This window comes from Dryobates pubescens, chromosome Z (genome assembly GCF_014839835.1).
Source record: "Dryobates pubescens isolate bDryPub1 chromosome Z, bDryPub1.pri, whole genome shotgun sequence".
NCBI lineage: Eukaryota > Metazoa > Chordata > Aves > Piciformes > Picidae > Dryobates > Dryobates pubescens.
In genome coordinates this window covers 120,208,672-120,233,706 of record NC_071657.1, presented here as the reverse complement: position 1 = coordinate 120,233,706, position 25,035 = coordinate 120,208,672, and the positions used below count along the sequence as shown (strand labels likewise).

Sequence of the window (25,035 nt, the reverse complement as noted above, 5' to 3'; positions counted from 1 at the left end):
TGTCTGCACCCTCGGCTGCACAGATAGCAGATGGGGAGCCTTCCTCCTGGCAGTGAGGAGATCACCAAGCCTGCAAGTTGCTAGTTCCATCCAGCTCTGAGGAAGCTGTTTGCAGTTGTAAGCACATCCAGAAGGGAAAGGCAGGAGGTGAGATCCTGTTCTCTGAGCTGTGCACACCTAGAGAGAGGGAAAGCAGAGGGAGGTCCATCAGGAAAACCCAGCTCTAGGGAACTGTTCATGCTTTTGGATGCCTCAGGACAGGGAAGTGTTGATGTGCTGGTAACTGGTGGCTTTTCTACATGAAGGGGGGAACAAAATAAAGATGGGGGGGAGGGAGGTTTGGAGGCTGATCTGCTGCAAATACCAATCTTTACAAGACATTTTTTTTCCTGTTGGATCTCCTTTTTAGGGAAGATGAACCAAGATGAGTCGCTAGCAACTTGGCAAAGTGCAGATGAGCTTGCTTGCGCCCAGGAGGACAGGAAGGAAAGAGTCGAGCTTTTTGTAGGGTCTTCCCAGAGGGAACAGATTTTATTATTGAAGCATTGCCCTGAAACAGGTATGATTTCATCCCAGTCTGGAGGAGAAGTGAGGAAAATCATTTTTGCAGATGTGTTTCAGATGACAGGAGAGGAAAGAGGCCGGTGGCAGCCAGCAAGGAGAGCTGAAGAGGATGAGTGTGAGTTCCTGAGTCCAGGAACAGGCAGAGGTGTCTCCTAGAGGACAAATGACTGCACAGGAATGAATTGCTGTCAACAATGAGGCCGTGATGCTCTCTGAGAGCAATGTTGACACAAGATCAGTTCAAGGAACTTCTGTGTCAAGTACATGCAGTTCCTGTGTGTGCCCTGCAGAGAGGGGGCTGGAGGTTAGGAAGAAGTTCTATGCAGAGAGAGTGATTGTCCATTGGAATGGGCTGCCCGGGGAGGTGGTGGAGTCACCATCATTGGAGGTGTTTAGGGGGAGACTTGATAGGGTGCTTGGTGCCATGGTTTAGTTCATTAGGTGGGTTGGGTGATAGGTTGGACTTGATGATATTGAAGGTCTCTTCCAACCTGGTCTGGTCTACTCTTTTCTATTCTACTCTATTCTAACTGCAGCTCAGCCTTCTTGGAGTGTGCACCCTTGCCACAGCAGCATCTGGCTGTCCAGAGAGCCCCAGTGTAGGTAATGAGGAAACACCAAGCTAGGCAGGAGTGTTTATCTGCTTGGGGGAGGGAGGTGGCTCTACAGAAGGATCTGGCCAGGCTGGATCAATGGGCCATGGCCAGTGGGATGAGGTTCAACAAGATCAAGTGCTGTGTCCTGCACATGGGTCACAACAACCCCAAGAATGCTCCAGGCTTGAGGCAGAGTGGTTGGAAACTGCCCAGCAGAAAAGGACCTAGGGGGAGTTGGATGACAGCAGCTGAAGATGAGCCAATGTGTGCCCAGGTGGCCAAGAAGGCAAACAGCATCCTGGCTTGGATCAGCAAGACTCTGGCCAGCAGGACCAGGGTAGGGATTGTCCCCCTGGATTGGGCGCTGGTGAAGTCACACCTTAAACCTGGGGTTCAGTTTTGGGCCCCTCAGTCCAAGTAGGACGTTGTGCTGGAGTGGGTCCAGAGAAGGGCAACAAAACTGGTGAAGGGTCTGGAGAACAGATCTTGTGAGGAGCAGCTGAGGGATCTGGGATTATGCATCCTGGAGAAAAGGAGGCTGAAGGGAGACCTTCTGGCTCTCTCCAATTCTCTGAAAGGAGGCTGGAGCCAGGTCGGGTTGGTCTCTTCTCCTAAGGAACAAGTGACAGGACAAGAGGAAATGGCCTGAAGTTGCCCCAGGGGACATAAAGAACAATTTCTTCTGGTTCAGGCTGCCCAGGGCAGTAGTGGAGTCCCCATCCCTGGAAGGGTTTGAAAGCAACACAGACGTGGTGCTGAGGGCCATGGTTTAGTGTTGACCTGGCAGTGCTGGGTTAGGGGTTGGACTCGGCAATCTTAGAGGTCTGCTCCAACCCCAATCCATTTGCAGAATTACAAACTGTTAGGGGTTGGAAGGGACCTGCAGGGACCATCGATTTCCAGGGTTCAGCCCAGCTTACCTTGCCCTGCCACTTTAAACCCTGGGTGCTGGATCCTGCTGGGTTTCACTGCTACCCTGTGTTGCTCTTGGACGCTAATCTGGGGCGGTGCGGCCGGCTCAGGCTGTCCCGAGGCCGGGGCTGGCACAGGCACTGCGCGGCTTTGCTGTGACATCTCGGGGCTGGTGACGCGGCGGCTGCTGCTGACGATTAGGATTTGTCTGCCCACCAACCGCCGCTAAAAATAGTGCCTCGGGCAAGTCCAGCTCGTACCACGCTGATGCGACCAGACTGTCCCTTCACCAGGCGCTGCCTTCGCCAACGTGCGCTTGGGTTTGCGTGGAGCTGGCTTCACGCGAGCCGGCACACACCTGGGGCCGTTTGTTGAGCCTGGAGAAGAGCAGCCTGAGAGGGGATCTGCTCAGTGCTCAGCGAGAGATAAAGGGTGGGGGTAGGAGGATGTGGCTGGACTCTTGTCAGTGGTGCCCAGCGGCAGGACAAGGGGCAATGGGCACCAGCTGAAACCCAGGAGGTTCCACCTAAACGTAAGGAAAAACTCCTTTCCTTTGAGGGTGGTGGAGCCCTGGAGCAGGCTGCCCAGAGAGGTTGTGGAGTCTCCTTGTCTGGGGAGATTCCAAGCCCACCTGGGCATGTTCCTGTGCAACATGATCTAGGTGACCCTGTTTTAGCAGGGTGTTTTGGCCAGACTGTCTCTGGAGGTCCCTTCCATTGTGTGATTCTGTGACAGTTTGGGTTGAGTGGAGCTGGAGGTGGATACCACAGTACCTGAGTGCTGCTGGTTTTAGGGCTTGCCTTGGATTGCTGAGTGACCTTCTAAGACCCTTCATGGAGAAGCAGAATGGTTGTTTCTGAGTGCAATTGGGTTTTGCAATAGAGAGACTCATGGGCTCCATCGTTTTCATAGAATCACAGAATGGTTTGGGTTGGAAGGGATCTTTAAAGGTCATCTAGTCCAAATCCTCTGCAGTAAGCAGGGACATCTGACCTTGAATATCTCCAGAGATGTGGTGAGCACTCAAGATGCACCACAGGTCTCTTTCCTCTCTTCAGAGGCAGTGGTGTTGGAAGGATCCCCTGGGTGGTTTTGTGCACCTATTCTGTGTCCAGTTCTTGCATGCAGTCTACAGACTGCTTTTTAACTCTGAAATAGTCCTTTGAGATTGCAACAAGGGAAGGCAAGATCCTGGGGAGATACCAGGAGTTGCTCAGTTCCTGGCTTGATCTGTTGCTGCCCCCTAAAAGCCCCTGGCCTTTTCTCCTTAGCATGTTTGTGACAGCAACACCCCAAAAGTGAAGCCAACTTCATAAGGGGTAGGGAGTCACTGCCGTGTCCTTCATGGTTTCATCTCTTGCAGCATTTCACAGAATCCCAGCGTGGTAGTGATTGGAAGGGCCCTCTGGAGATCACCCAGTCCAACCTCCCTGCTAAAGCAGGGTCACCCAGAGCAGCTTGCCCAGGATCACAATGTCCAGGCAGGTTTGGAATCTCTCCAGAAGCTTTTTCTTTGAGTCCAGTTGGTTTCAGTGAGTTTCCATCCAGTAAATGAGCCTTGCCCTGTCTGCCCTTACCTCCCAGCTTCTCGCTGACCTTACGGCATCTCCAGCACCTCCCTTGCCCTCCCCGTTTCCCCTCCCCTGGTGAGTTTTGACATCCATTCCTCTTATCAGGCAGTTGAGACTTACAGGCTCTCCAGCTGTCACCACTGATGCTGTCCCGGTTTAAGCGCAGGCCATTTACCTTCCACGTGTCCTGAATTAGGGGAAATGGACAGGAGGGCTGGGTCTGTTTAAAAATTAAAGCTGATTACAAGGCATTAACATTACATTTAAAGAAATAGGCAGCAGGCCTCCTCTCCCAGCACAGTTGCAATATGTTCCCTTTTGTTCTGGGCTGGAAGAGGAAGCAGGATTGGTATCACCTTCAGGCTGGGCAGGGTTTCTTCTTTAGCCATTAATTTATAGTTTAAAGCACTCCCAGGCCTGGTCCCCAAGCCTTGTGGGCTTGCTCCCCAAACCACTCCTGGTCCTGCTCCTGCTCCATAGAGCACTCCTGGTCTTGCTCCCTGAAGCAGTTCCCAACTTGGAAATCATAACAGAAAGCTGCCTACCTTGACATTCTCTTGGAAAATTCAGGGCAACTGATGTGTTCATCCATCTGTCTTCAGAACAGTTGTGTTGGAAATCCCTCATGTTTGAGGGATCCCAATTGTCCTACATGGGCATCCACAGTCAGGAAGAAAACTTTCTTCTTCTCTTTGTTCCATCAAGGCTCACCTTCACTGGAGCAGGTGGAATCTAAGAAAGGGAGAGAGCTTTTTAAAGGTCTGAGATCCTCAGGACTGAGAAGGCAAAGAGACATGGTTGCTCCATGCATGGAAGGGTGAAAACATGAGCATGTTGGGTGCAGGAGGTGCTGTTCCTGCCAAACTCAGGCTGAGAGGCAGTGTGGGCTTGTGCTGGGGTTGAACCTGGGTTTGTGGAAGTAGGCAGGGTTGGTTTCTTCCATAGCTTTCCTTCCAGAAGATGTATTTCAACAAGGGCCTTACTTCATGGTGTGATTTCTGCTTCTCTCCTCCTGCAGCAGTGACCCTATATTCTCATTGCATTGAGTTCTTGCTTTCCCAGGTTTCTCAAAGTTGAGTTTCCTTCCCATGGTGATTCTTCATCACAGAAGAGTCGTAAGTCAATCTGAGCAGGAAGACTTGGAATGAACATCCTGCTTGACTGACAAACTATTGTGTTTCTGGGTTGAATGTGAAGCCCATCTATGAGGTGTATTTGTGTGGTATTTGCCCAGGCTTCTGCACCTTCATCTTGCAGTCCCTCAATCCCAGCATGGTGGGGGTTGGAAGGGACCTCTGGACATCATCCAGTGCAACCCATAAAGCAGGGGCACACACTCACAGCAGGTTGCCCAGGGTCACAATGGCCAGGTGGGTTTGGAATCTCCCCAGACAAGGAGACTCCACAACCTCTCTGGGCAGCCTGCTCCAGGGCTCCACCACCCTCAAAGGAAAGGAGTTTTTCCTTACGTTTAGGTGGAACCTCCTGGGTTTCCGCTGGTGCCTATTGCCCCTTTGAGTCCAGTTGGTTTCAGTGAGTTTCCATCCAGTAAATGAGCCTTGCCCTGTCTGCCCTTCCCTCCCAGCTTCTCACTGACCTTATGGCATCTCCAGCACCTCCCTTGCCCTCCCCGTTTCCCTTCCCACTGACATGAATCATGGAATCACTGAATCAATAAGGTTGGAAAAGATCTCAAAGATCATCAAGTCCAACCTGTCACCCAAGACTTCATGACTGCTAAACCATGGTTTCAAGTGCCACATCCAATCCCTTTTTGAACGCTTCCTGGGACAGTGACTCCACCACCTCCCTGGGCAGCACATTCCAATGGCCAGCAACTCTCTCTGTGAAAAACTTTCTCCTCACCTCAAGCCTAAACTTCCCCTGGTGCAGCTTGAGACTGTGTCCTCTTGTTCTGGTGCTGGTTGCCTGGGAGAAGAGACAAACCCCTACCTGTCTACAACCTCCCTTCAGGTAGTTGTAGAGAACAATAAGGTCTCCCCTGAGCCTCCTCTTCTCCAGGCTGAACAACCCCAGCTCCCTCAGCCTCTCATAGGGCTTGTGCTCCAGGCCTCTCACCAGCCTTGTTGCCCTTAAAGAGTCTGGTCCCATCCCCTCCCCCCCCCCCCACCTTTTAGCTCTTGCTGAGCATTGATCAAATCCCCTCTCAGGCTGCTCTTCTCCAGCTTCAACAGCCCCAGGTCTCTCATGGTTTCCTCCTCACAGAGAGGTTGCAGGCCCCTCAGCAGCTTGAGAGCACCTTTGTTCATGGAGAAGGTGCATTCTGCCTGATGTCTGCATAAGGTAATGAGAATGGGCAGCTCTGCACAGCTCCATGTTTGCTCAGCCAAGATGAACGCTGAGCAGGAGAAGGGAGAGGCCTGGTCATCCTGGCTTGGATCAGCAATAGTGTGGACAGCAGGGCCAGGGCAGGGATCATGGCCCTATACTGGGCATTGATGAGGCCACACCTCAAATCCTGGGTTCAGTTTTGGGCCCCTCATGCCAAGAAGGACATTCAGGTGCTGGAGCATGTCCAGAGGGCAGCAAAGCTGCTGAAGGGCCTGGAGAATGAGTCTTGTGATGAGCAGTGGAAGGACCTGGGGTTGTGCATCCTGGAGAAGAGGAGGCTGAGGGGAGATGTCCTGGCTCTCTACAACTCCCTGAAAGGAGGATGGAGCCAGGTGGGGGTTGATCTCTTCTCCCAAGGAACAGGCGACAGGGCAAGAGGAAATGGCCTCAAGTTGTGCTAAAGAATTTTTTCACAGAAGGGGTTCTGAAGCCCTGGCCCAGGCTGCCCAGAGAGGTGGTGGAGTGACCATCCCTGGAGGTATTTATAAGTTGCATGTATGTGTTGCTGAGGAATGTGGTTTAGTGGTAGTGGCTTGGCAGTAGTGGTGGGATTGTGAGCTCTAGGCAAGTGTCTTCTAACCTCAGTTCCAGGATTTTATGATTCTGTGATCTCCAGTGCAGATTTCAGTGTGCAATGTCTCTGATCTCCTGCTTAGAGAAGTAGTTTCCCCTCATCCCTGGAGGTGTTCAAGAAACACATGGGCATGGCATTCTGGGGCATGGTTTAATGGCCGTGGTGGTGTTAGGTTGATGGGTGGACTCGATGATCTTGAGAGGTCTTTTTCAACCAAAACCATTCTGAGATTTTATGATCTACGTAACGATGGGCAAATGCTGAGACCACAGACAAAGCTGGAGATGGACTCACTGGTTTTCTACCTGTGCTGTGCCACTCCAACCCCTTCCACTGTGCCAGGGCCTGGGGGAACTGGAAGAGCAGGCTGTGCTGCTGGGCAGATGGAGAAGGGCTTTCCTAATCCCCCCTGTCACAGCAGAACTGGGCTGCAATCTGCTGTTTCATGACAGCAGGACACAGTTCTTGCCTTCCCTTCTGAGTTGGGCTGAATCAGGCCACCCTTTCCCATTGTATATTGGAGAGCTGTGGAAAATGTTACTGGTTTGTGAATGGATGGAGCCTGGTCTGACCCCCCCAGGGCAATTTTGTGAGCTCCAAGCACTTAATGGCTGTCAGTGGGCGTAGGGTGCAATCTGATCCAAATGGGAAGCTGGCTGAAATCCCAGCAAGCTGTTGTTACTCTGTGAGGCTTCTGAGGAGATGAGAAGGGTTTTGTGAACTCTCTCTGCCTCCCCTCCCACCACCTCCCCCCTGCTGGGCACCCCACCGGAAGGAGAAATACCCTGGAAGCTAAGCTACAAGCTGGGACTTCCTCAAGCACAGCTCTCCAGTGCATATCTCCATGGTTTGTCTGTCTCTCTATTGACAAAGCTCATAGCCTGGCATGGAAAACCAAAGGTCCTTCCCTGTGCAGCTTTCTGACTTCAGCACAGCCTCCCTCACTCCATGCTCCTCTTTGGACTCTGAATTCCTGCTTGCTGGAGTAGACATCTCCATCCTGCTGCAAGGACCTCATTGTATTTTATTTTCTTTGCCTTGCAAGGTACTCTGCCCCTCTTTGAAAGCCTCAGCTGCTCTGCAAGCAGGATATGGCCTCTGTGAGTTCTTCTGTTGTTAGTTTTTCTGAGCATGCCCAGAAGATCATTCTCTGGCTGGATTTATCCTCTCCATTGGAGCTCCATGGCAGGGACTGGTTTTAAAGCCTAAAAGCAGAAGCCCATCTGTCTTGTGCCTCTGGGGCATAGTAAAGAGCCCTATCCTGCAACCACCAAGTGATCTTGCTTGCTGAAATGGTTTTCTTGTCCACCAGACCTGCCTGTGGCAGAATGATGAAGCTGACAGGTTTTAATTCATTTTCCTGAGTGGCTGCACTGGGCCTTCAAGACTTCTGTTTTGCTAGGTGAAACTCACAGAATCCCACAGTCTCAGCATAATGGTGTTGGAAAGGATTTATGGAGATCATCTGGTCTAACCCCCACTGCTAAAGCAGGTTGCCCAGGATCACAATGGACAGGTGGGTATGGAATTTCTCCAGAGAAGGAGACTCCACAACCTCTCTGGGCAGCTTGCTCCAGGGCTCCAACACCCTCAAAGGCAACAAGCTGCTCCTCTGGGTTGCAGTTTGTGCCCACTGCCCCTTGTCCTGTCACTGGGCACCACTGACAAAGAGTCTGGCCATATCTTCCTGCCCTTGCTCAATGCTGAGCATTGATCAAATCCCCTCTCAGGCTGCTCTTCTCCAGCTTCAACAGCCACAGGTCTCTCAGCCTTTCCTTCTCACAGAGATGGCCCAGGCCCTTTAGCATCTTTGGAGCCTTCACTAGATTCTTTCCAGTAGTTCCTTGTCTCTTGAACTGGGAAACCCAGAACTGGACTCATTCCTCTTCCTTGGCCCTTATGTTTGGTGGTTAGATTTTGGGTTTGAAGAAGACAACTTTTCTTGTTGCAGGGTTGATTCATTTCTGCTTTGTGGTGTCAGCAGGTTGTGTGAGAACCTGGAGACTTCAAAAACCCACCTGGATGCTTTCCCATATGACCTGCCCTAGGTGAACCTGCTTTGGCAGGTGGGTTGGCCTAGGTGGTCTCCAGAAGTCCCTTCCAACCCCTAACATTCTATGATTCTATGAGGTGCAGTTCCACCATGGCATCCCTTGGCTGGTGATACTTGGGTGGCCTCATCTGAAAGGTTGGTGGGATGCCCTTACCTGTGAGAGGAAGAGAAGGTAAATTTGTCACTGGAAGGACTCTCAACCTTCTAGCACCTTGACTGCAGCCTGGTAAAACCTGTTGTGTTTGTAGGCTGTGTTTTTGGGGTGTCATGGTTGCCATGAGACCAACCTCCAGGGATATCTCTCTTCTCTCCCCTTTCACTGGACGAGTCCTAACAAGATCTGGGCAGAGGGCTTGAAGGTAAAACCATTTCTCGTTGCCCTCTGACCGGTGGGGAATGCTTTTCTTGCTGCCTGGCATCCCTCTGGGAAGTAAATGATAGCAGAGGGCAGTGAGTGTGTCCCTGGAGGCCCCTGTCTCCCAGTGACCTTCTCAGCTCATGAAGACAGCTTGGCTTTGCTGTAAAGCAGCTCATGTGACAGGCGTAATCTGCAGCTCGTAAACAGCTGGGCAGGAAGATTGCAGGAGAATCGCCCTATTTTCCCTCACCACACACCCTGGGCAGCAGGGTGGTGGCTTCTGCTCGTTGTGGGAGCCTGCTATCTCTTTAGCTGTGTGAGACCATCACAGAATGGTAAGGGTTGGAAAGGACCTCTGGAGATCATCCAGTCCAACACCCCCGCTAAAGCAGGGGCACCCACAGCAGGTTATCCTGTGTCTGGGTGGGTTTGGAATCTCTCCAGAGAAGGAGTCTCCACAAGCCCTCAGGGCAACCTGGTCCAGTGCTTCATCAACCTCACAGGAAATAAGTTCTTCAGGAGCAGGTTTTAGGTTTGAAGCCACACCAGTCACCACTGCAAAGCACAGTTGCCAGGTCAGAGCACACCAGGGGCACACACATTCTTCTGTGAGTTGAGGGGAAGCTGCAAAACAGGTTCGAAGAAGAATCTGTTCCAAGTTCCAGGGAGACCTTACAGTGGCCTTCCAATATTTAAAGGGTGCCTACAGGAAAGCTGGAAAGGGATTCTTCATCATTCATCAGTGATCAGAGGAGGGGTGATAGCTTTAGTCTGAAAGAGATTTAGATTAGGTGTAAGGAAGAAATTCTTCACTGTGAGGGTGGTGAAACACTGGCCCAGGTTGCCCAGAGGATTGTTTTGGCTGGGAAAGACCTCTGAGATCATGAAGACCAGCCATCATGGTTTGATTTCTTGTTCCCACATCCAACTCACAGCTCATAGCAAACTTCAGCCCCTCTCTGGGTTGCCACAGGTCCCTCAACTTCCTCATCTCCATTTCCCCCTATGATTTTAATCTTCAAAACCTCAAGCATGTCCAGAGGGAAATTCAGTGAATGGGTGCTGGTGCTGATGAGTCCAAGGAGCTGATGACAGCTGGAGCAGGTGATCTCAGACCAAAGTCTGGCTGCAGCACCAGCAATTTGCCTTCATTCCCTCTGGGAAGGAGGTGCCTTTGATCTGGTAGGTAGCGGTTGCTTCCTACCCATGTAGGCTTTTAGTTTCTCTGCTATCTCTGCCAGAAACCACCAGCAGTGTGTTTATGGCTTCAGTAAGTTGTCCACTGGTGGCCTGAGACAATCCCTCTTTCATGTAATCTAGAGAACAGCCTTCAGAAGTGACCATCTGTTACCGCTGGCCTATGACAGATTTGAAGGGGAGACCTCTCAGTGAAAGGCTCTCTGCTATTCCCCTGAGCCAGCTGATCTCTTCCCTTCCACCCCTTTCCATCAAAACCCACCCCCCCTTTGTCCTCCCAGGCATTAGGAGGGGACCCTAATTGGTGTCTGCACGACAGGACCACTGCATTTAACTGCTGAACATGGAGCTAATGGAAGCTGACTGGTATTGCTGGCATCAATAGAGCATGTTCAGCTGCTTTGAAGTCACAGGGACCAGCAGCTGGAGGTGTTCATCTTCAATTAGACAACATCAGAGGGTTTGGAACCCTGGTTGTTTCCTGTTGCTCTAACCTGCAGATGAGTTGTGATGTCCTTGGACAAATCTCAGAGCTTCCTGGGATGTTTTCTTTCCAAAAAAAAAAAAAGTTTGAGTCAGACATGTGAATAGGAATTAAGAGGTTTCAAGAATGACCAAATGGTTTGGGTTGGAAGGAACCTCTGCAGGTTGTCTAGTCCAATGCCTCTGATAAAGCAAGGCATCCACAACAGGTTGCCCAGGATCACAGTGTCCAAGTGGGGTTTAGAACCTCTCCGGAGAAGACTCCACAACCTCTTTGGGTAGCCTGCTCCAGTGCTCTCTGGGACCCACATGGGAAAGAAGTTTCTCCTCACATTTTGATGGAACCTCCTGCCTTCCAGTTTGTGCCATTGCCCCTTGTCCTGTCACTGGGAACCACTGACAAGAGTCTGGCCCCATCCTCTTGTGTCTCATAGGTCCTTCAGCTCTTGCAGAGCATTGAGAAGGTCCCCTCTCGGGCTGCTCTTCTCCAGGCTCAACAGCCCTAGGTCTCTCAGCCCCAGTTCTGGGCTCCCCAGTTCAAGAAGGACAGGGAGCTACTAGAGAGAGCCCAGTGGAGGCTCCAAAGATGCTGAGGGGCCTGGAGCATGTTTGTGAGGAGGAAAGGCTGAGAGGATGAGGCCAGACTCTTGTCAGTAGTGATGGTGCCCAGTGAGAGGAAAAGGGGCAGTGGGCACAAACTGGAAGCCAGGAGGTTCCATCAGGAGAAATGTTTTGACTTTGAGTGCAGTGGAGCCCTGGAGCAGGCTGCCCAGAGAGGTTGTGGAGTCTCCTTGTCTGGAGAGCTTCCAACCCCACCTGGCCATTATGATGCTGGGCAAGCTGCTGTGGGTGCCCCTGCTTTAGCAGGGAGGGTTGGACTGGATGATCACCATTCTGTGATTTCTCTCCTTGCAGCCATTGTTGGGTGCCAAGAGGCTTCCCGCTGCCCAACCCACGTGGCTTGGGCTCAGCGTGGGTGCACAACTCTTCTGTGCTTTCAGTCCCCAGGCCAGAGTCCCAGGGTTTTGTTGTTTGGTTGTTTTTTCTTTTACTCAACAGATGTGCAGGGTTTAAAGGGAGGAATCTGCCAGAGGCAGCAGCATACCAAGAATAAGTAATCTGTGATGAGAGAGGTAGGAACCCATCCCACCTGCTGCTCAACCCAGGCAGTGGATGACAGTGGTATAGGAAAAAAGTTGGAATGTGGACTGTAAAACCTTGCTCTGCACAAAAAGCCTTCCACATCTGAGTGGTGTCTTCACCATGATTTATTGCTTACCTTGCTGAGGATGGGCCAAGTCCTACACTGGGGTGGGGAAAAGCAGGGGATCTGTGCCAAACTGGGTCTCTTGTCCTCTAAAGAAGACGCCAAGCACAGTGACGGCCCTGTTGTGAGAAGGGTGTGTGCTACTTTGTAGCAGGAGGGAATTTATGGTCAGATTTGAAGGATAAGCTTTGAAGAAGAGGAAAAAAGGGACCCTCAGGGATTGTGTCCAGTCCTTTCCCCCCCCCACACCCCCTAGAATATCTCTGTGAGGAAGACAGGCTGGGAGACCTGGACATGTATAGCCTGGAGAAGAGCAGCCTGAGAGGGGATCTGATCAATGCTCAGCAAGAGCTAAAGGGTGGGGAGCAAGAGGATGGGGCCAGACTCTTTTCAGTGGTGCCCAGCAACAGGACATGGCACAATGGGCACAAACTGGAACTCAGAAGGTTCCATGTGAGTATGAGGAGAAGCCTCTTGAGGTTAAGGTTGGGGGAGTCCTGACCCAGGCTGCCCAGAGAGGTTGTGGAGTCTCCTTCTCTGGAGATTCCAAACCCACCTGGCCATTTTGATCCTGGGGGACTCTGCTTTAGCAAGGGGGTTGGACTGGATCCAGAGGTCCTTTCCAACCCTCACCAAGCTGGGTTGCTGTTAAGGCTCCATCAGAGACATCAAAGTTGCAGCTCTCCATAGCTGCAAGATAAAGCTTTGGCCACCTTCCCACACCGTTGTCCTTCTCCAAAAGTTGAGCACCTTGCTTGGCACTCTGGGTTAAGAGCAGCATCCCCCCCAGCAAAGAGGCACAGGAGCTGGGAGTGGGGCACTGGGGGAGAGAAGCCATCGCTTTGGACCTGGTGGTTGGCCATGAATGGTGGCTCTGTTGTGGTGAGAGGCTGAACAAGGCAGCAAAATGCTGGGAAAATGGTTTATAGATGAAGCCAGAGACTCTCTTGTTACGTATCACCTTACCAGCAGAACAAAAGCTGCTTTCTGGCCCCATGTGCTAAATGCTCTGTCCTATATGCTAATGTCCATGTTCACATGTGGTCCAGCGCACCAACCCGTGAATCTCATTGGGATCTGTCAGAGCCTGAAAACCACATCCAGCTCCTTTTTGGAGTCCAGTGAGGCTAAAGTCTGGGAATCCATGGATTTTAAAGCTTCCTGCTCTTGGGACACATAGAACTGTTGGACAGTAAGTTTTCCATGGGACAGCAATGTGCCCTTGTGGACAAGAAGGCCCAGTGGTATCCTGGGGTGCATGAAAGAGAGTGTGGCCACATAAGGTCAAGGGAGGTTCTACTCTCCCTCTACACTGCTCTGGTGAGACTGTACCTGCAGTATTGTGTCCAGTTCTGGGCTCTCCAGTTCAAGAGAGATGGGGATATACTGGAGGGTGTCCAATGAAGGCTGTGAGGATGATGAAGGGGCTGGAAAGGCTGAGAGACCTGAGGCTTTTTAGCCTGGAGAAGCCTGAGGGGTGATCTTGTTAATGTCCTGAAGGGTGGGTGTCAAGAAGAAGGGGCCAGGCTCTTTTCAGTGGTGTCCTGTGGTAGGACAAAAACAAAGCATACAAACTAGAACACAGGAGCTTCCACCTCAACTTGAGGAAGAGCTTTACTGTAAGTGTGCTGGAGTCCTGTAGCAGGCTGCCCAGAGAGTTTGTGGAGTCGTCTTCTCTGGAGCCTTTCAAGACCTATCTGGATGTATTCCTGTGTGATCTGCTCTAGGTGATCTTGCTTTGACAATGGGGTTAGACCAGATGATCTCCAGAGGTTCCTTCCAACCCCTACCACTCTGATTCTATGAACTGCCACTTTGGCAGCCATTCTTCTCATTCATTTCTCATCTTGAAGAGTAATGGAGAACTTTACTGGAGACTTCTCCATGATGGCTTTTCCTGCTCTCAGCTCTACATTCTCACTGGGTCACTCTGGTCCTATTCATCATCTAAATATCTGCAAACCTTGAAGTATCTTCTTCTTTCTTCCTACTTGCTCTACCTCCCACTTAGGCCTGAGAGGTAGAAATATTTAATTTACAGTGCCTGATACCAGTGTGTTGCTCCTATGTAGACACTCAACTTCTACTCGGAGGCCAGAGGATGTGTTTCCTATGAGTACATTAATTACCCCACCTAATTACCCCCTCCTCATCTGTAGTATTTGGTCTGTGCTCAGCTTTTTACACCTGGGTTTTATTATCAGGCATTCTAGCAGCACATTATTCAGATTTCAATTGGAGCCTGGAAGAGGTTGCATCAGGTGAGTGGATTTTCATGGTGGGACTTTGAAGTCATGGGATTTGGCCAGTGTTGGTGTTGTCACTTGTTCCCTGAGGCTCCTCACGGTGTGGTTTCTGTGGGTTAAAAGGGTTTATGTTTGTCTGTCCTGGGTTTTTCCCTCTTCTCACACTTTCAAGGGGAAGGCATTGGATGTCGGATGTATATTTACATTCAGGCATCTTGTAAATGGCTGATCATCCACCAGCAATGTGCTCTTGTGGGGAAGATCCTTGGTGCATCAAGAAGAGTGTGGCCAGGAGGTTGAGTGAGGTTCTTCTCCCCCTCTACCCTAGTGAGGCCACATCTGGAGTATTTGGTCCAGTTCTGGTCTCCCTAGTTCAAGGAGGACAAGGACTTGCTAGAGAGGGTACCGCAAAAGATGATGAGGGAAGTTGTGGCATCTCTGTCTCTGGAGAGATTCCAAACCCAGCTGGACACTGTGATCCTGGGAAACCTGCTGTGGGTGCCCCTGCTTTGTCAGGGGGGTTAGACTGGATGATCTCCAGAGGTCCCTTCCAAGCCCTACTGTTGTATGATTCTGTGGAAGCCAGTCCCGAGGGGAGCAGACCCTGGGGTTGCTGCACTTTCTCTATTTTTAACTGTTGTCTATGTCCATGATTGACTGCTAATCTCCTCGGGTCTGCCCTTCACTCCACAGCAAAGCCAGCTGATCAAGGAGGCTTAGAAGGGTTATTCACTAAGCTTTCAGTGGGGAGACTGCTCAAAAAGCCTTCTTTTCACAGGTGGACACATAGACTCCTGGTGGCTTTGCATTTTCTCCTACACACCAAATTGGGTTGGTTTTAGAGTGGCTTACGCTGGAGACACAGCACTGGTGTGTGAGGGCTACAGAAGAACTGAGCTTGAACAGGCACAGCTTTAGTCAGAGAATCACAGAGCAGTTTGGGTTGAAGAGACCTTTAAAGGCCATCTAGTCCAACATCCCTTGGTGAGCAGGGACACATGGGGCTGATCAGAGCCCCAGACAACCTGACTTAGAATGGTGCCAGGAATGGGGCATCTACCACCTCTCTGGGCATCCAAACATGGGGTTTAAACCAACACCTTGACACCAAACAACAAGCTTCTAGCAGTCCTTGGCAAAGCCAAATTAGTGAGAGGAAGAACAAGCCATATAAATGTGTTGTTGCATCCTGGCCCATGCTTTTCTGGTGGCATAGGGCTGTAGGTCCCAGCTCAAACAGCTTTTATAGGTCACTGAGACAGCAGCTTTGGTTGTTGTGAATAAGCAGAGAAGGAAAGCTCATTGAAAAAGCACAAGAGGTGCCAAGGCTAAGGAGAGAACAAGTCACTGACAAAATTAAGCAGATAGGCAATGTCCAGGGACAGTCTGAGAGACCAAGTTGCACCAGGGAAGGTTCAAGTTGGATATTAGGAAAAGTTTCTTCACAGAAAAGGTTCTCAAGCACTGGAACAGACTATCCAGGGAGGTGGTAGCATCACATGGAGGGCTCTAAAAGATGTGTGGCTGTGGTGCTGAGGGATGTGGTTTAGTGGTAGTGGCCTAGCAGTGCTGGTGGGATTGTGAGCTCTAGGTGAGTGATTGGACTTGATGATCTCAAAAGTCTCTTCCAATCTCAGCATTTGCAGGATTCTGTGGTTGTAAGATGTGATCATTAAGATGAAGTGAGTACAGGGAAGGAAATAGTGGCTTCAGGGCTGGCCTTCCTACATCCCATGCAGTTGTTGATGGACATGCTGCATCTTGTTTTGTCTGCTGTACTTCTGTTGTGAGGAGAACTCAAGGCTGTGATGTAACCTACTATGGTGCACGCTGGATTTAGTGCTCCACCTGCAAGCTGCCATAGCTCAACTTCGCTGCCAGAACTTCAGGAGCCTTGCCATGTTTCTGTTTGTTGTGATTTTGATCAGAATGGCTCTTGAAATGACACAGATGATAGATGATCTCAAGGTATGCTGGTGGTCAGCAAGCAGAATAAGCAGCTTTCTTCACATTATCACTTGGTGGAACAAGGGTTGTGTTTTGAATGGCCTGGAGAGTGTACAGGAAAGATTTGGGACTGCTGTAAGCCTGGAAGTTTCTCAGGGCTTAAGTCACTGTGTGGTGACAGTGAAAAGCCTTCCAATTGGCATCTTGTCCTAAGAGGCATCTAATTTGAGTTGGTCATTGATGCTCTTGCAGCAGTTGAGTGGGGAGAGAGAGAAGACAGTTCATCTTATCTTAAAGTAGGTGCCTGTGTTAAGAGATGTCTTCTGCTTCCTTTGTCACCACTGAGTGTGTTAGTATTCCTGAAATGCTTGATTTCTGCAGCTGGCTTTGGGGGAAGTCCTATCCATAGTGTCATGTCAACACCTTGTATCTCAAGGGACATCTTTAGTTTATGAATGGTTCTTCTCTACAGTCAGAGGAGTTTGGAGGGCAATGTGACTTGGAGAGCACTCATTTTAGCTGCTGAGATTTGACCTTGTTCCAGAGATGTGTTTTGTTTGCTGAAAACTGTCATGTCCATGGCCTGTCCTTCCTACCTCTTGAAGGCCTCTTGAATCAGTCTTCTCAAAGGGAAGGGGTCAAGGTGATGGAAATCTTGGCAAGCCAGGTTCCCACACAAAACAATGTGGATTGCCTGCAGAGCTTGTGTAGGAGCAGGAGCACACTGGGTAGTCACAGAATCCCAGCATAGTGGGGGTTGGAAAGCATCCAGTCCAACCCTCTTCCTAAAGCTGAGTCACCCACAGCAGGTTGCCCAGGATCACAATGTCCAGGTGGGTTTGGAATCTCTGCAGAGGAGATGCCATCTCTCTGGGCAGCCTGCTTCAGGGCTCCACCACCCTCAAAGTCAACTTCCTGGGTTCCAGTTTGTGCCTGTTGCCCCTCATCCTAACCCTGGGCACCGCTGACAAGAACCTGCCCCCATCCTCTTGCCCCCTGCCCTTTAGCTCTCGCTGAGCATTGAGAAGATTCCCCCTCAGACTGCTCTTCTCCAGGATGTGTGTCCTAGTGCTGTCTCAGATTTGGTTATTGGTGACTCTGCCATCAGTGGAATAAAGATTCCTCACATCAAATGGAGCCTGCAAAATCTTGTTTGCATACCAAACTGAAAGGAGTTCAAGTGATCCCTCACACCAACCTCTTATCTGAGCCAGCTTTGGTCTTAGCTGGCTCTAAAAGTCCTCCAATGATGGAGAGTTTGTTCCAGAGCTTCACTAACCTTATGTTTAGTGGTTGTCCAAGGGCAAACACTGCCTATAGCTGCTTGATATTTGTGCACTGGCCAAGAAGATCTAATGGAAAAGTTCATTCTCATTAGTCTTCTCCATTGTTTGTATCAGCACTGGAAGGCCTTTACAGCTCTAGAAGGGGTCTGAGACACTTGTGAGGCCTCTCATAGTGGTCTCCTGACTCTTCAAGGCGTGTGGATTTTCAAAGTAAATGATATACCAGAGAGGTTTCAGCACTTAACAGAGCAAGAGGTATCAGTTTTGGAACTGAGTGCATCAGATGTGCTTCAGGATGTGGTTTTTGGCTGTGATGGTCTTAGGTTGATGGTTGGACTCGATGATGCTAGAGGTCTTTTCCAACCAAAACAATTCTGTGATTCCTTGGTTCTGAGTTCCCTCACTCAACAAGTGACTGGCAGCTGAGAGGTCTCTCAAGATCACACACTGTTCAGTGTCTCCCAGCCATTCTGCATGTCTTTGGACCTTGAACATGGGGATTAAGCTTTCAGATGTGTGGCACCAAGTGTCCATGTTGCCCATAAAGCTTTTTGAGACAACTCCAATCTTGATTTCAATAAAGACCTTTCTCCCCCAGAAAGGTGCATTTCAAGGCTTGCAGGACCTGACTGTCCAGCTGCCAACCCATGCTGCTGCCATAAGGAGAGGACACCAAACATTGATAGGACATGTGGCAGTGAGGTTCTTCATCTGCTGCCAGATCACAACTTGATGCCTGCAGTGCCTAAAGTTGCCTGGGGTTCCTGACTGATGAGACCTTTGTGGTGGTAGGATCTGCACTGCCCCTCTCGCCCATCTTCCATCCACATCTGGTGTGATTGCTTCATACCTGGAATGAGAGATCTTCTAAACATTCTTTATTCAATCCCTTGGCATGAGATGTTCTCTGAGTCCTCATCACCTGTCTCCAAGTTCCTGTCTCCTGTGATGGGCTTTATCAGTCATGAGGGTAGTGTAGACCTCATCTGTGGTCAGAAAAGAATCAGTTTGTGGAACTGGGGCATGGAAGAGTGGATCTCCTTGGATAATTAGCTATCTGTGTCCTTTGAGCACCTTAGCAGATGGCCTGAGCCACATTAAACCACCAGATGCTGAGCAGGGGATAAAGATGCACCTTGGGGAATGGACTCAACCTTGGATACAGAGGGGAAAAGGCATATCTTGTGTTCCCAAGTAGGACACTATTCCAGATCCTGAAGAACTGAGAATGTTCCTCACAGCTGGAGAGTGGTGGTATCTCTTCCTCGTGCTGCGCTTGCCTTCACCTCAAAGGTGAAGAGATGTTAAGGCAAGGCAGAAACTGGCACCGATGACCCCAGTACCCTGAGCATTGATTGTCCTGGATGTCCTGAGTGCTGCTGAACCTCAACACCAATGCCCAGGGCACTCAGTCATCCCATCTGCCCAGCCTTTGCCCCCAGAGTCTTTTGTGGTGGGTTAATGTGGTCACCAGCAACTTAGGATCAAAATGGTTGTTCTTATACTGTCCTCCATGCCAGATAAGATGTCTCTGTCAACCATCACATGGTTTTGGCCTCTGAATCCTTTGGCTGTCTGGTCACAGGTGGAGCCTAACCCTCATCCTTCTGTAAGCTGTATCCTCTTTCCTCCTGAAGGATCAGAAGTTTCGTTATCTCCTTGGTCAGACACTGGAACAGGCTGCCCAGGGAAATGTTGGAGTCACCACCCCTGGAGGTATTCAGGAAATGTGCCAACATGGCCCTTAAGGGCATGGTTTAGTGGGCATGGTAGTGCTGAGTTGATGGCTGGACTTGGATAGTGTTAGAGGTCTTTTCCAACCTTAATGATCCTATGATTCCTACATCCCAACACTGTACCCCAACTGAAATGCAGCCACTAATATCATCTGACCTGCCATCAAAGTCCAACCACAGCCATCTCAGGGTCGATCAGCTCTAATCCTTTCATTCATGGTGGTCACTTCAAGCCCTAAGACCTACTATGTCTTTCCTTCTTCCTAAACCACCCTCATGTCCTTGTCCCTCTATGGCTGTCAGGAGATTGTGACCATGCTATGGCCTCCTTTCTAGCAAAGCCAGCTGATCCTCCTCCAGAAAAAAAGTCATTCCCTGATATGCTGCAGGTAGAGTGAGAGGCAGGACCTGGGTAGATGTTGTCCTTGGAGCTGGCCCCTCATCCCTGCTGAGGATGGGAGGTAGGTGAGGTCAGTGGCCAAGAATGAGTGATTCACAGGAGAATAGAGGTGCCTGGGCTTTGTTTCTCATCCACCCCTTCTTCCAGAGGGGCTTTTTGGGTGGCTTCTTCTGGGCTTTTTTTCAGTGGTACCCAGTCATAATACAAGGATCAGTGGGTGCAAACCAGAACCCAAGAGGTTTGGCTTGAACTTAAGGAGAAACTTCTTTACTTTGTGGATGGTAGAGCCCTGGAGCAGGCAGCCCAGAGAGGTTATGGTGTCCCCTTGTCTGGAGAGATTCCAGCCCCACCTGGCTACTGTGATCCTGGGCAACCTGCTGTCAGGGATGCTGGTTTAGCAGGAGTTTGGACTGGAAGACCTCCAGATGTCCCTTCCACCCTCCACCATGCTGATATTCTGGGATTCATGAAAGGGAAGCAAACACACAGCCTGGCTGCACCTTCCTGCTCACAGCCATGGTGAGTGCTGCTCAGTCCTTGTTTCACAGACTCAGGAGATCACAGAATGGTGGGGGTTAGAATGGACCTCTGGAGATCACCCAGTCCAACTCCCCTGCCATGGCAGGTTCGCAGGGAAGGCCGTGCAGGAACATGTCCAGGCAAGTTTTGAGTGTCTGCAGGGATGGAGACTCCACCATCTCTCTGAGCTGCCTGCTTCATTGCCTTTAAATTAAAGAAGTTCCTCCTTATGTTCAGATTAAACTTCTTATGCACCAGTTTGTGCCACTGCCCCTTGTCCTGTCACTGGCCACCGCTGAAAAATGACCGGTCCCATCCTCCTGACACCCACCTAGGAGATTCCCCCTCAGTCTTATCCAGACTAAAAAGCCCCCAGTTCTCTCAGTCTTTCCTCACAAGAGCTTAAAGATCATCTAGTTCCAACCCCCCCCTGCCATGGGCAGGGACACCTTCCACTAGACCAGGTTGCATCCTGGCCTTGAACATCTGCAAGGAGAGGGCATCCACAACCTCCCTGGGCAGTGTCTTCCAGTGTCTCACCACCCTCACTGTAAAGAATTTCTTCCTAATCTCCAGCTCAAAGCCATTGCCCCTCATCCTAGCACTAGAGGCCCTTGTGAAAGAAATCCTTCTCCACCTTTCTTGTAGCTTCCTTCAGGTACTAGAAGGCTGCTATAAGGTCTCTTCAGAGCCTTCTCCTCTCCAGGCTGAACAGATCCAACTCTCTCAGTCTCCCTCAGCCCCCCACAGAGGACTCAAGAGCCCTCTGATCATCTTTGTGGCCTCCTCTAGATCTGCTCCAGCATTTCCTTGTTCTTGTGCTGGGGGCACCAGGACTGGGTGCTGTATTCCAGGTGGGGTCTCACCAGAGCAGGGTAGAGGCAGGGAGTCACCTCCCTCATCCAGCTGGTCATACTACTCTTGATGCAGCCCAGGACACAGATGCCTTCTGGGCTGCCAGTGACTAATGCCAGCTCATGGTGAGATTTTGTCAGCTGACACCCCCAAGTCCTTCTCCTCAAGACTGCTTTTGAATCACTCCTCACCCAACCTATATTTGTGCTTTGGATCGCCCCAGCCCAGGTGTAGGACCCTGCACTTGGCCTTGTCGAGCTTCATGGGGCTGTCTTGGGCCCACCTCTGCAGCCTGCTTGGTTGGTTTGGGGGTTTTTTTGTCTGCTGGATTTCCTGTTTTTAATACAATTGCAGGCCCCTGGGAGCCAGGCTGCAGATTAACATATGCCAGCTAGATTAGGGCTAATCAGGCCACAGGTCTGAGCAGATGCAGCCACCAGGCCAATCCAAGCCCTGATTACAGCATCTCAGGGACTTTAATCGTCTCTCTCCCAAGGGTGATCATCTCCTCTTTAATGCACAGCAGACTTTCCAGCCCTCTCCTCCTTTTGTTTTTTTCCCACCCCTGGCAGGAAGGCCACGACGTCAGACCTTGAGGAGATTTACTTTAATCCCGTGCAGAAAGGGATCTGCCTGGCGCCGTCTCTCGCCGAGACTTCCCCGCTCCTCTGGCCAACCCCAGACAAACCTTGGCTGACACGATATCATCCTTTCCAAAGAAGACCCTGGCTGGGTCTTCAGGTCTCATCATCTTTTGATGGTCTTTGGCAGCAGCCCTTCCATGTTTGAACAGCATGGAAGAATTGGGCTCCTTGGTCCATGGGGGTGGTGGTGACTCTGGATTGCTCATGGGCAGTAGACTGTCATTTTAGAGCTCCAGACATCTCCTTTGGGTTGGATGACACAAGTTCATCCATTACAAGGATGATCTCTATTGGGTTTCTCATAAAATCTCATATTTTGGTGGTCTTTGGCAGTAGCCCCACCACATTTGAGCAGCATGGAAGAATTGGGCTCTTTCCTCCATGAGGGATGGGGGGACTCTGCTCTTTGGGTTGGCCATGGGTAGTAGACCGTCATTTGAGAGCTCCAGCCATCTTCTTCAGGTTAGCAACCCAAAGGGCTTCTTAGGGTTGTTGGTCTGGAGCAGGGATTTGAGGTGCATCCCAGGCCAGATCTCCAGATCTCTGCCAGCATCTGCTCAAACTGGCATTTGCTACATTTCCTTGATGGATCTGGTAGATTTTCTTCAAGAGGGCTGAGCATGAGCTCACATTTCAGTGTTTTGGTGCCTAAAACAACTCTTAGAAAGCACCTTGGGAACTCTGTACCTTCTCCTGACTCCACACCATCCATAGCCATCAGCATGGAACCATCAGACCAAGAAAGCAATTGGTCACTTGGGCTGTGAACTGGTCAAACATGGCCATAATCCTTTGGCTGGAGGATCATGGAATGTTCTAACTCTCAGAAGGCTTGGAGATGGCAAGAGGAGGGGTGCTGAAGGCCTGCAAAGCACACTGGGGTCAGCCACCTGGTCAGCATGATTAACTCCTCAGCTTTCCTGCCTGTACAGTGAAGTTACCTGAGGACACTGAGCCATGCTCCACTGCCTCCTGGTATTAACCAAGTGCCCTTAGTGGGACAGAGGTCTTCTCCCTGCCACAGAAACCCCAATTAAAATCCCAATTAAAAAATTTAGAATAGAATTAACCAGGTTGGAAAAGACCTTCAAGATCATCAAGTTCACCCAACACCATGTTTTCAACTAAACCATGGTACCAAGTGCCTCCTCCAGTCTCCTCCTAAACACCTCCAGTGATGGTGACTCCCCCACCTCCCTGGGCAGCCCATTCCAATGGGCAATCACTCTTTCTGGGAAGAACTTCTTCCTAACATCCAGCCTAAACCTCCCCTGGCACAGCCTGAGACTTCTTCCTTCTCTCCAGCCTAAATCTCCCCCTTACAGTTTCAAACCATCACCCCTTGTTGTGTCACAATAGGTCCTGCTCAGAAGTCTGTCCCCAGCTTTCTTCTTGGCCCCTTTAAGTCCTGAAAGACCACCAGAAGGTCTGTGGAGCCTTCTCCAGCCTGAACAACCCCAATTGTCTCAATTTGTCTTCATGGGAGATGTGCTCCAGCCCTCTTATCATCTTCATGGCCTCCTCTGGCCCTGTTCCAACAGGTCCATGTCTTCCCTGTGCTGGGGATTGCAGGATTGGATGGAACACTCCAGCAATCCAGAGAATCCCTGCAGCACAGCAGCACAGGTCATACAATCACAGAATCATTAAGGCTGAAGAAGACCTTTCAGATCATCGAGTCCAACCATAACCCAACTGCCATCACTACTACACTAGATCTTGATACAGTTTGCAGCCCCCAAACCACAACACATTGGTCACACCAGCTTCATAGAATCATAAAATGGTCCAGGCCAGAAGGGACCTCCAAAGGTCATCCAGTCTGACCTCCCCACAGTCAGCAGGGACATCCCCAACTAGATCAGGCTGCCCAGCTCCTTGTTGAATAGAGTAGACCAGGTTGGAAGAGACCTTCAAGATCCAACCTATTATCCAACCCACCTAATCAACTAAACCATGCAACCAAGCACCCTAGCAAGTCTCCTCCTGAACACCTCCAATGATGGTGACTCCACCACCTTTTGAATATCTGCAGGGAAGGGGCCTCAACCACCTCCCTAGGCAGACTGTTCCAGTGTTCCACCACCCTCATAGTAAAGAACTTGTTCCTAACATCCAATCTAAATCTCTTCTCCAGCTTAAAGCCATTGTTCCTTGTCCTGTCACTGCATGACTTTATAAACAGTCTCCCCAGCCTTCTTGTAGTGTCCGTCAGCTACTGCCAGGCTGCTATTAGGTCTGCCTGGAGCCTCCTCTTCCCCAGGCTGAACAACCCCAGCCCTCAGCCTGTCCTTGTAGCAGAGGTTGGAATTGATGATCTTGGAGGTCTCTTCCAACCTGCTTGATTCTGTGCTCCAAGCCCCTACTCATCCTGCAGGCTCTCTCCTCCTTCCCTCCCAACCTTACCCCCATGATTCATCTTCTTAGGTCTCATCCACTGCCTGATCTTTCTCTCCTCAGGTCTCGTCCAGATCCCTGTCAGCATGTACCAGACGGTGGTGACCAGCTTGGCCCAAGGCAACGGCCCGGTTCAGGTGGCCATGGCACCTGTCACCACGAGGATAACGGACAGTGCCGTCACCATGGATGGCCAGGCAGTGGAAGTGGTCACCTTGGAACAGTGATGATGCCCACCCAGAAGATCCAAGATCATGGTGATTATTCTTTGTTGTGGTGGTGGGGGTGGTGGTGTTTGTTTGTTTTCCCCCTTTCACCTCTCTAACTTCTGGTTCTGTTTTTCACACCCCTACAGAGATGCAATCAGGTGGTGTCGGCTCTCCCAGCTTTGGAAGCGAAGGTTTTGTGAACCTTTATTTTGGGGGCTTGGGGTTTTGTTTCTTCTTTTTCTGGGTTGGTTGTTGTTGGTTGGTTGTTTTTTTTTTTTTTGGTGGTCTTTTTTTTTTCAGTTTTTAAAGGATTAAAAAATAAGGCAAAAAAAAAAAGGAACCCCAAACCAACAAAAGAAATCATTCATGATTCCTCTGAGCAGAGGCTGTGTCTGAAGTGCATTTCTCAAGCGCCAGCTCTGCTCTCCTAGGAGTCCAGAAGCCAAATTGTGATGGAACTTTTCGTTCTGAAGAGATTGAAAACAAAACCAACACCCCCCCAACACCCCCCCCAGCCTTTAACCCTTCAGTTTCTTCTCCCCACATGGGTGAAGCTTTGAGGGCTTCACGTGGACACCCTCAAGCCGAGAAGAAAAGTGGCTCCAGCACCTTCTTCCGTGGCTCCGCACTTGGTTAATTAAGTCGCAAAGATTTTAACGTGGACTTTTGTATTAAGGAGAGGGAAAAAAAACAACCAAAAACCCCAAACCACCCCCAAAACCCACCAAAAAAACCCAAGGAAAAGAGCTGGGGAAAGGTTCCTCTCCTGGGGGGAAAAATACAAACAAAGCAACCAAGAAGCACCTGTGACTGCAGGGGGGTGACAAGCGCTGGAAGGCCGCGTGTGCCGTCCCGACGGCGTTGTGCTC

General features: G+C 50.4%; 1 protein-coding gene across 1 annotated transcript in view; it reads left to right on the top strand.

The window, feature by feature from the left end:
- NRF1 (nuclear respiratory factor 1) overlaps positions 1–24,421 on the top strand; it is a 77,833-nt gene extending 53,412 nt beyond the window's left edge. The window contains exons 11-12 of the mRNA XM_054178663.1: positions 24,021–24,214; positions 24,313–24,421. Of these exons, the coding sequence (XP_054034638.1) occupies positions 24,021–24,184 (164 nt within the window). The 3' untranslated portion in view covers positions 24,185–24,214; positions 24,313–24,421. The remainder of the gene's footprint in view (positions 1–24,020; positions 24,215–24,312) is intronic.
- Positions 24,422–25,035: the final 614 nt, after the last annotated feature.